Source organism: Asterias amurensis, chromosome 10 (genome assembly GCF_032118995.1).
Source record: "Asterias amurensis chromosome 10, ASM3211899v1".
Lineage (NCBI taxonomy): Eukaryota > Metazoa > Echinodermata > Asteroidea > Forcipulatida > Asteriidae > Asterias > Asterias amurensis.
Window position 1 is genome coordinate 20,941,865 of NC_092657.1, and position 10,572 is coordinate 20,952,436.

Genomic DNA, 10,572 nt, shown 5'->3' on the forward strand with positions numbered 1-10,572 from the left:
GATGAACGTTGGTGGATTATTTTTTTTCTTCAAAAACGTAGCAAAGGGAAAATGTATTTTTTTCCTCTTCACTGTCGGTTGAAGATTGTACCGACACTGACAGTTAGACTCCGACACAGACGGATCAAATGAACCAAGTCTTTGGTTGCAACCACTTTTAACGCAGTAAGCTCCACTCATTGACGTCACCGTTTCGTCAGCAACGAGAGAGAGGGGGTGGGAACCACAACACTACGGCACAAACGCCGTCCTCATCATCTCTTGCGGGTTTTGATTGGCTTTACTGTTTCCAGTCTAGTCTATTGGCAACCTGTAGGTCACCAAACTCAAATTGGTTGAAGTCATCAGAGCCGTATTGTCTCATCTGGAACACGAGCCAGCCTCCTCTATCTGTCTCCACATCACAGTAGACCTGTAACCCATTAGTCAGGCTTGTATGGTAGATTTTGTATACGTCATTGTCATGATAACCAGCTTGATAGAACTGCAAACATAATAATAATATGTTATACCTTTAACATCCTGAACGCCAAATGAAAAGGTGTCCATCTTTTCATCTTAGTGGACACTACTTTGCGATTCCATCAAGTCATTGCGTTTTTTTCTCTCATAACCTTTTCAATTCACAAACATGGCTATCTATTTGGTAGTTGAATGTTACACACTGTGGATCCATAGAGCAGTCTCGCCCACATACCACACGAGAAGAGACAGTCTTCGAGTGAAACACATGATTCTGTAAAGCTCGGTTTTTAGCTTGATACATGGTTGAGATAAATCTCTGTGGATTCTCACTCTGACGATAAAGTACCATGAGTAACAGCAGAGACGAAGCTACGACAAGAGATCCCATGAAGAAGCTTGAAGAGGGGGGGGGGGGAGAGGTAGTAAATGTTTAAGATATATTCAAGGAAAAAGTAGTCTCTACTGGGATAGTTGGATGAATTCGTCATCATCATTCGTCATAGCATCCGGCATTTCTGCACCGGCTGTCTGACATGTGAGACGTATGGTGGCCCTGAAGGGACATCGCACATCGCAAATATCTTTGCAAATAATAATTTGCGATGTCGCAAATATCTTTGCAAATATCTTTGCAAATAATTTGCGATGTCGCCAATATCTTTGAAAGTATCTTTGCAAGTATTTGCGATGTCGCAAATATCTTTGGAAATATCTTTTGCAAATAGTCTGTTGCGCGTGGGTTGTGTGTACTTGCGCGCGCTTAGAAATAGATTACGCGCGCGCGCTTAGAAGTAGATTACGTGCTGTTACTTATAGCTTTGTAATGCGTTCTGCGTGATAATCTTGCGCGCCTGACACGCGGAAGCCAGCCGGTTGTAAACGCTGGTCATTATCAACCGTTTAAACACCCCCACGTGACGCGTTCTCCACCAAAAGGAGTAGAGAAACTGTCTGGGGTATTTATGAATTATAAATAATGCAATACAATGCGTGTTTTATCATATTTAAAACTAATGTTTAATACCATATCAATATTTCTTATTTGAAGTTCCCTCCAAAGCAATGACATCCACCATGGTTTACACAAGCTGGACCGTTCATTTGGAATCAGTTACCATCACACATTCGGAATAGTAGCAATGTAACAGCTTTTCGGTATGTTTTGTTTTCTTTTATAATTATTTAAAGACACTGGACACTATTGGTAATTGTCAAAGACCAGTCTTCTCACTTGATGTAACTCAACATATGCATAAAATAACAAACCTGTGAACATTTGAGCTCGATTGGTCATCTGAGTTGCAAGATAATAATGAAAGAAAAGAAAAACCTTGTCACGCGAAGTTGTGTGCTTTCAGATGCTTGATTTCGAGACCTCAAAATCTAAACATGAGGTCTCGAAATCAAATTCGTTGAAAGTTACTTCTTTTTCGAAAACTACGCCACTTCAGAGGGAGCCGTTTCTCACAATGTTTTATACTATCAACCTCTCCCCATTACTAATTACCAATTAAGGTTTTATGCTCATAAATATTTTGAGTAATGACCAATTCAATTCAATTCAATTCAATTCAATTGTTTATTGTCACACATATAAATACATACACAGTGAAATTCACTTCGGCTTGCGAGTCTAAAAATATTAACAATTACAAAAATTTCAAAAAATACAGAAAATCCTAAAACCACATAGGCATACAATAGCGAACAAATAAACAGTATGCGCACAATATGCAGAGAGACAATAACAGTAACAAAATTGCAAACCCCCAAAACAAATTAAAAAGAATTAATCATTAAGTAACCTTATTGCACTGGGATAAAAACTATTGCGAGTACGGTTGGAGTCAGCTCTGATCGCTCTATATCGCTTACCTGATCTCATTAATTCCAATAGTGTAATCAGAAGCATAAACTAACATGACTGTGAAAATTTGGGCTCAATCGGTCATCGGAGTTGCGAAAATGATGACAGAAAAACACCCCTTTTGGACGAATTTTTGTATTTTCAGATAGGACTAAAAGACTTCTATTACTTTAATGAGAAATTACCTCTTTCTCAAAAACTACGTTGCTTTTATAGAGGGAGTCGTTGGTAAATAAATGATGGCGCTGTCCAATTCAGTGACATTTTGAGACTGTTAACTTGATACCATAGGTTTGCAAAACATAAATGTTTGCGAGATGTATGGGTGGGGCCCATATCAGTTTAGTATAATCTGCCAGGGGCCAATTTCATAGAGCTGCTTAAGCAAAAAATTTGCTTAAGCACGAAAATAGCTCGCTTATTTTACACATGTTACTGGCCAAAATGTCATGCCATATACATTGCTTATGACTAGTATTTAGCTGTTGTTTACTTAGCATAACAATTGAGTGGAGTCTTGGCCGGTAATCTGATTTTACTAAGCAATGAATTTTTTGCTTAAGCAAAATTTTTTGCTTAAGCAGCTCTATGAAATTGGGCCCAGTTGGGTTACTGTGACCGTAGGGTGTGTACACGGAAGGCATTGTATTTTACGAACAATCCGGCCTTGCACCGGACGAAAATGAACACAATTTGACGCGTTCGATTCCGCGCGCGAACGCAAACCTAATGCGTATTTATTTTTCAACTTGATGAAGTATGATTACATACATAAAAAACCTTTAGGTTCTTTATGTGTGTGAGTATGATAGATGATTCATATCTATGGTATGTGCACTAAATCCAATTTCGAATTGTCGGGTGCGTGCACGCAGTCGCAGCGAGTATGAACCGGCCTTTACTGTACATGAGTACGTTCTGAGCCACGTGTACGAGGTTGAAAGTAGAAAGACACGACCGTACTCACAACTTCGCTATAGACCTTACATACAGAACATCATTTCAGTAGTCTGGTCCCCTGACCAAAGATTCCTTGACGTTCTTTGTTAAAAATCTTAGGTCAGGTATCACCCACGGTTAACAATAGAACATGACGCAACTTGTCAGGGTCGGGGGTCATCTCCAGGGAAACCATGTCTACACTAGCTGCGATAATAGGGACTTTTCGTTTTCGGCGACGGATGGTTCTGCGACGGTTGTTCAGCTAAACGTTGTTGTTTTCAGCACAACGAAGATTCATTCCAAGTACTGTCGTAGCAATTGAGGGCCGACGGAGGGTTACGAGATTATTTTGATCGGCAAATGAATTTGAACTGTTTGGCTGCTATACATTTTCGCTTCGGACCGCGTCTCAACGAAGCTGTACAAGCCACGAGGGTCTTGACAGAAGGCTACGACACCAATGACCCTAGTTTGACTTTGTCGTGTGAAAAGGGCTTACACAGATTTGTATACTGATCGTGTCAGCATACAATGTACAATCCCGTACATCCTGTACTATGGTTCATTGTATTCAATTGTCCATTCAATTCAATGGTTCTTTGCACACTGGACAGTGTATCTGTATATCAATGTATGTCGTAGCATTCGCAGGGACCAAGCAGTGGAACACGATGTCGTTGACCATTCAATAATGAGTCAGGCTGCTTTAGGGGTTAATGTTATGAATGCTCCATAATGATTATTTAAATCCAAAAATAGAGAGAGCTGTTTTGTAAAATGCTGGTATAGAATTCTCATCTACAATTCAACTCAACCTTGTTTCCGCACGTTTCTCCGTGTCATGACATGTGTTTTAAATAACTCCGTTAATTCTCGATATCGATAATTGATAATTGTTTTAATATTTTCTCAAAAAGTAAAGCATTTCATGGAATAATATTTCAAGAGAAGTATTTCACCATTACCTTCTTTAACCCTGTAAAGTTATTTGTAAATAATTATGTGATTTTTTTTTTCTGTACCGAAAGTATCCAAAGGCTTTAATTCGCTTTAATAAGTGCAAGAAACCAGTATGGCGTGACCGTTGGGTAGGCCTGCTGACCTTCAGACCGTTTTCCAACAAGAGTTCAGTAGTGGTATCCTATACATAGCCCTCTTTTGTCATAACCAGCCCAAATGGACTAGCCATGTACGAGACGTATGGTTGTACATGTAGGCCCTACTTGTTTACCGTAAACTACAACGCATATCACGAATGTACATTGTAGTGTAAAAAACCGCTCCCACTGAAATTATCTGTCTGTATTTGTATATTATGTGTATGTCGCAGAGACGAAAACTGGCGCAAAAGCAACTGGTGACAGAGAGTGTGTACTTGTAGATTTGTTTGGACGAAAGAGGACTGCGACTAAGGAGTGAATTGAAGGAGTCGACTTACTCCGCTGTCGACGTTTCCTTCCAGGTGGTTCCACTAATAATTGTTCTATTGGCGAACGAGTACTAGTTGGTAGTACTTTAATGTACTTGTTTTAGAAAGAATTATAGTCTATGTTCACACTGAAATATTTTAGTTGACCTCGAAATCTCATCAGCCGAGGTCTGAAATCTGAAAGCACACAATTACCTTTGAACAAGGTTTTTTTCGACCAGTATTCTCTCACAACTTCAAGGTTTGCTATTTTCTGCATATTATACACTGGTCTTTGACAAGTTCAAATAGTGTCCGGTGCCTTTAATATGCCTGACTAGTTTTGTCTAATACTTTCTTGGTAGAACTTTAAAATGGCATCCGGGTGCTTGGAGCGCGTTTTGAAATCTTCAAAGGAAACTTACCAAGATGGCGGTCACCATGGTTGGATTGCTGTATTGGGTTTATTTACGTGTTGTGTAGCATGGATTGGTATACTCAAAGGTTTGGGTATGATGTTACCTACACTACAAGAACAGTTCGTCACTTCAACTTGGTTAATTGGCTGGATGGTTGCTTTTGTAGAGGCAGGTGCAGCAATCTCGGGTAAGTTCAAAAATATTTCGATGAATTCTAAGGATAATAATAATAATGATGACCTCTATAAAATATTTTGAACGAACTGTACGAACACATTAGATGTTGCTGCTTAAAATGTGGTACACTGTGTCAGAAACATGTCTTTTGAAGGCAGTGGACACTACATAATATTTGTATTTACTCAAACAAAAATTACTAGCATAAAACCACGGAGGTAGAACTATTTAGAACTCCGTGATAAAATTTACTTGGTAACGAGTAATGGGAAGCTGATGTTGATGATAGTATAGGACATTGTGAGAAACGGCTCTCTCTGATGTACCGTAGTTTTCGAGAAGGAATGTATTTTCCATGGATTTGATTTCGATATATCTCAGAATTAGATTTTAGGGTCTCGAAGTCAAGCATCTGACAAGGATGTTTTTTGTTTCATTATTGTTGGTTCTCTGCTATGCCACGAGGGTTTTCCAGACTATCCGGTTTTCCTCCCTCAGGAAAAATCAAACACTTTCGACCTTGGCTGTGCTCCGTGGTCATAATGGGTTGATGTGGCTGGCAGCTGAATGCGCCCTTGCATGCCTGCTTCTCGAACACGTTGTAGCCGCGTCCTTCGCAATTCAGCTCTTAGCTGCGAGTAAGGATGATTAGCCCCCCAAATTATTATTACAATTATTATTATCTAGCAACTCCGACGACCAATCGAGCTCGAATGTACACAGGTTTGTTGTTTTATGCATATGGTGTTGAGATACAAGTGAGAAGACTTGTCTTTGAAAATTAACACTGGTGTCTAGTGTCTTTAACACAAAATTGTGTTGTGCTTTTTTCCTCGTGGAGCACGGGAATTACACAATTTGCGCTGTTAGTTATTGAGCAGTTTTGTTACAATATTAAGTATTTTTTGTTTAAATCAACATAGTTTTTTTTTTCTTCTACCTAAATCATTAATTGATGTTCGTTTTAAACAAGTACTTAATTTGTATAAATGTTGCCATCGTTAAGTTTATATTTACCTTTGAATAAACCTCAGTCGTTTTAAAACAAAATGGATCGAATCCGTTTTTAACTAGAAAAACAAAATGTTTTTGTCACAGATCTAATCATGGATCATCTTGTTTCTGATCGTTTTCTTAAAGGCACCCTAGCAACGCCACTTAAGGAGAGATTTGGCGCTAGGACCGTGGTGACAGTGAGTGGATTAGTTGCTGGTATCTCCATGATAACTGTGTCAGTCCAATCCAGTTTATTCGTCATTACATTAATCTTGACTGTTACAGGTAAAACAACTGTCTAATCATACATTTTAATGGCATTGGACATAATTGGTAATTACTCAAAATAATTGTTTACATAAAAACTTACGTGGTATAACAAGCAATTAAGACTTGTTGATAGTTATACAGAATTGTAAGAAACAACCCCCTCTGAGGCTGGTAACATCGTTTTCGAAAAAGAAGTAATTTTTAACAAATTTGATTTGAGACATCAAAATAAGACTTACAGGTTCTGAAAACATACACATTCGTGTGAAAAGAGTGTTTTTTGTTTCATTCATATCACGCAACCTCGACGACCAAATAAGCTCAAATTTTCACGGGTTTGTTGTATATAATGCATAAGTTGAGATACACCAAGTGGGAAGACTGTGACCAATTGTGCCCAGTGTCTTTAAAGTTGTAATATATATATATATATATATATATTTACTATACAGGGTCAGCTATTGGCATATGTTACATCGTAACCAAACATCTGGTCGGAAGTTATTTTATCAAATCACTGACAACAGCCTACGGCTTGGGGTCAATGGGTACATCATTGTTCTTCGTGGGTTTTGTGCCATTGATACAACTCTTCCTAGATACCTACGGCTGGAGGGGAACAATGCTACTTCTTGGAGGTTTATTATTACATCTCACTGTCATTGGAGCTCTGATTCAACCACCTGCAGCTAGTAGGAGTCAAGATGGTTATGAGGCAGCTCTCACAGACGAGGAGCAAGAGACAAATGAATACAACAGGACAGCAAACAACCGCTTTGGCTGTTCTTGTTTTAACACAATCTACTCATTTACTCGAGATACATTGCGGCTTGGTTTATTCTCATCCATATCTTTCTGGTTAATTGTACTAGTATCCACCATTCGGAGAATTACATACTGTGCTTGGCTAGTCTACTATGTTCAGTATACTACTGTGTTTAAGGGTTTCACACTGGAAGACGCGTCGCATTTCATCATTGCTTTTGGGGTCGGAAGAGCATTTGCTTGCATCGTAATCGCTCCGACAGTTCAGCAAGTGCAAGCTGTTAGCAACTACCTCTGGCTTGTAATAAGTCTACTTGTAGAAACCACTTATTATGCTATCGATCCTTGGTTGACGTCTGACTGGCCGATTACTGGGAATGCTTTCCTGTTTGGAATTGCGTTCGCATTGACTTCCATACTCCTAGATGTTGTCACTGCGGAGATATTTGGTAAAAAACAGCTGGGCAATGCACTTGGATGGACGGGATTCCTGGCTGGTTTGTCATTAGTCCTTCTTCTATATTTCCCAGGTGAGTGTCTATGTTAGAACCAAGTTACAATTAAAATATTTTCGTACCTTTTGTGCTCCAGTTATTTGACATTGACATTAAAAGTTAACACACCAGCGCGAGTGGAATACGGAAAATTAGCACTTCAGCCGTCGATTTCACAAAACTCTTCCTAACTTAAGACTAATCTTAGGACGAGTCCCAACCCTGCACTGTAGAATCCTAAGTTAGGACGAGTTACTCGTCCTAACTCGAGATAAGACGAGTCCTAACTCTTTGTGAAATCGACGGCAGCGTCTCATATCCAACGAGGTCGTATTTATCTTCATATGTTGTGATATGAGCAGAGCAATATTATACAAATATTGACTGCTTCGAGTGCTATGGTTAAAACTCCGACTCCCTCGGTGATCCCCGGACCGTTCCATTTCCCCTAGAAAACAGAATGCTCCAGGGATCACCTCGGGAAGTCCTGGCTTTAAACATAGCACTAGTAAAAGCAGTCAATAAAATAGCACCCCAACTGACTAGTTATCATCCTCGTACACGTAACATTCGTACGCGCATTCCAGATATACAAATGCAAAACTGATTGGGTTCGAGGTAGGTAAACAAGACGTATTGGTAGGCTACCGGGCGCACCAGGTAATAGTCTAAAATTATAACACACCTCTTGCTTGTTATGTATTCTGGTTGGCTAAAACACGGTCACGTGAGATGAACTAATATAGTCTATCGCGAGCGCGTATTTGCGGGAACTAGTTCCCGAGCGGACACTAGTCTCGGGAAATAGTGTCCGGTTACAACGCACTATATTGACTTGAATCGTGAACAGCAACAACAAAACTTCCTTTCTTTTCCAGATTTATGTTCTTATTTCACATTTAAGACCGAGCTGTGTTATAAAACACATATTGACTGGCATTATTCGGTAACTAGTGTACGTCTATTTCCCCTCGGGACTGTGAGTGACTTCGGCCTCGGGAAACGGGTCGCTCTCCTGGTTACTCAAAGTCCCTCGTGGGAATAGACGTATACTAGTTACCTCGTTGCAAGTCAATAATGTGTATACTATTCCATAGCAAACGACTATCACCCGGCCGACGGGTTTTTAGTAAAACTAAGACATATCATGTGACGCGCTCTCAACCAGCGAAAAATTATGTAGAATCGTTGTATATTACCTTAATTAACCCCTAAAATAATCTGTGTTTTCACTGGTTTACCGTGCGTTTACAGAAGATATGTTAATAAAGTTAATAATGAAGGAAGGAAACCAAAATAATGAAGTTAATAATGTTTGAAGGAAGGAAAGGAAAACTAATAATGAAGGGATGCAACTTTAACATTTTTGTCTTGATTTGTTTCCACCAGGATTGATTTACGACTTAACTGGAGACTACACCGTGGCATTCATTATAATGGCTGGTTTACAAACACTAGCGGTTGCTGCTGCAATGTTGTTACACTGGAGGCATAAATGAACATTGAGTTCCCAATTAGGTGCGTTTGATTAGCTTCCCCGTGTCGACCCCGCGGTGCTCATCCGGGTGAGCCCCTGACAAGACACTTAACACAATTCAATCAAAAACATTTGTTCACTTTTGATCAATGGGTTTGTTTTATTGTCTCCAATCATACGCATTCCAACATAGTTCAAGTAAATAAGTAGTTACAAGACCGTGCAAGTTTAGGCGCTTATTTCAACACTTCCAAACTGTAAAATGTTCCTTTTTAGGTTCGCTCAATTTAAACATTAAAGGAACACGTTGCCTTGGATCGGTCGAGTTGGTCTTTGAAAAGCGTTTGTAACCGGTTTTTTGTAAAATGCATATGGGTAGAAAGATGTTGTAAAAGTAGAATACAATGATCCACACAAACATGCCTCGAAATTGCGTGGTTTTCATTTTACCTCGTCGACTAACACGTAGGCCATTTATGGGGGTCAAAATTTTGACTCCCATAAATGGCCGACTATGTTAGTTCGCACAGTAGAAGGAAAACCACGCAATTTCGAGGCAAACTTATGTGGATCATTGTATTCTACTTTTAAAACATCTTTCCAACCATATGCATTTTATAAAAAACGGTTACAAACGCTTTTGTTTTGACCAACTCGTCCGATCCAAGGCAACGTGTTCCTTTACACTAAATATTAACTGCACTCAACAACACGCATTTTAATGTTTGAAACGTACGAACACGCGCGACACTTGCACGGTCCATTGTAGTTTACAGTATTTGATTGTATTTATAACAAGTTAAATTGCACTGGCGCCTTATAAAAATTGCTCAACAAAATGCAATGAAATATTTGTTTTGTGCAAAGCATGTTAAATACAGCTGTTTACGCATCTCAACTTATGAATGCCACTTATTGGGGAAAAAACATTGTTAAGCCATATTAGTTTGTATGATATGACCCTTTTCATGATTTTATTTTTTTGTTTAAAGGGTATATATGTACTTTTTCCTAACAAAAACACAATGTCAACAGATTTACATTAAACTTACACAGTTTGAAGATTATGATAGTAGAAAGCTTCCCTTGAAATTTTACTTACCGAGGTGCTGTAGTTTTTGAGAAATAAGTAAAAGTAATAATTTACGTCTCAGTTTTAGCATGTAAAAACGTATTAAACAGTTATGCTATGGTTTTGGTATAATATCATAACTGGTTAAGGGGATTTTACATGCTAAAATAGTTTTGGTCTCATGAGCCAAAACTATTTTGTGACTTGTTTTACTCATTTC

The 10,572-nt window shown here is 38.9% G+C and overlaps 1 protein-coding gene across 2 annotated transcripts; it reads left to right on the forward strand.

Annotated features, from left to right (window-relative positions):
* Positions 1-4,523: 4,523 nt before the first annotated feature.
* On the forward strand, positions 4,524-9,650 carry LOC139943012 (monocarboxylate transporter 12-like). 2 transcript variants are annotated; one of them, XM_071939826.1, is made up of 5 exons: positions 4,524-4,736; positions 5,048-5,288; positions 6,419-6,559; positions 6,997-7,839; positions 9,193-9,650. In XM_071939826.1, the coding sequence occupies exons 2-5, from the start codon at positions 5,057-5,059 to the stop codon at positions 9,300-9,302; spliced, it is 1,326 nt and encodes a 441-aa protein (XP_071795927.1). In that variant the 5' UTR covers positions 4,524-4,736; positions 5,048-5,056; the 3' UTR covers positions 9,303-9,650. The 2 variants fall into 2 exon arrangements, with proteins under 2 accessions (XP_071795927.1, XP_071795926.1); XM_071939825.1 differs by having other exon boundaries at positions 4,524-5,288.
* The last annotated feature ends 922 nt before the right edge of the window (positions 9,651-10,572 follow it).

Coding starts and splice junctions, on each gene's coding strand:
- LOC139943012 (XM_071939825.1), top strand. CDS start 5,057: ATGGCATCCGGGTGCTTGGAGCGCGTTTTGAAATCTTCAAAGGAAACT. Junction 6,560..6,996: donor ATTAATCTTGACTGTTACAG/GTAAAACAACTG, acceptor TTTACTATACAG/GGTCAGCTATTGGCATATGT. Junction 7,840..9,192: donor CCTTCTTCTATATTTCCCAG/GTGAGTGTCTAT, acceptor TGTTTCCACCAG/GATTGATTTACGACTTAACT.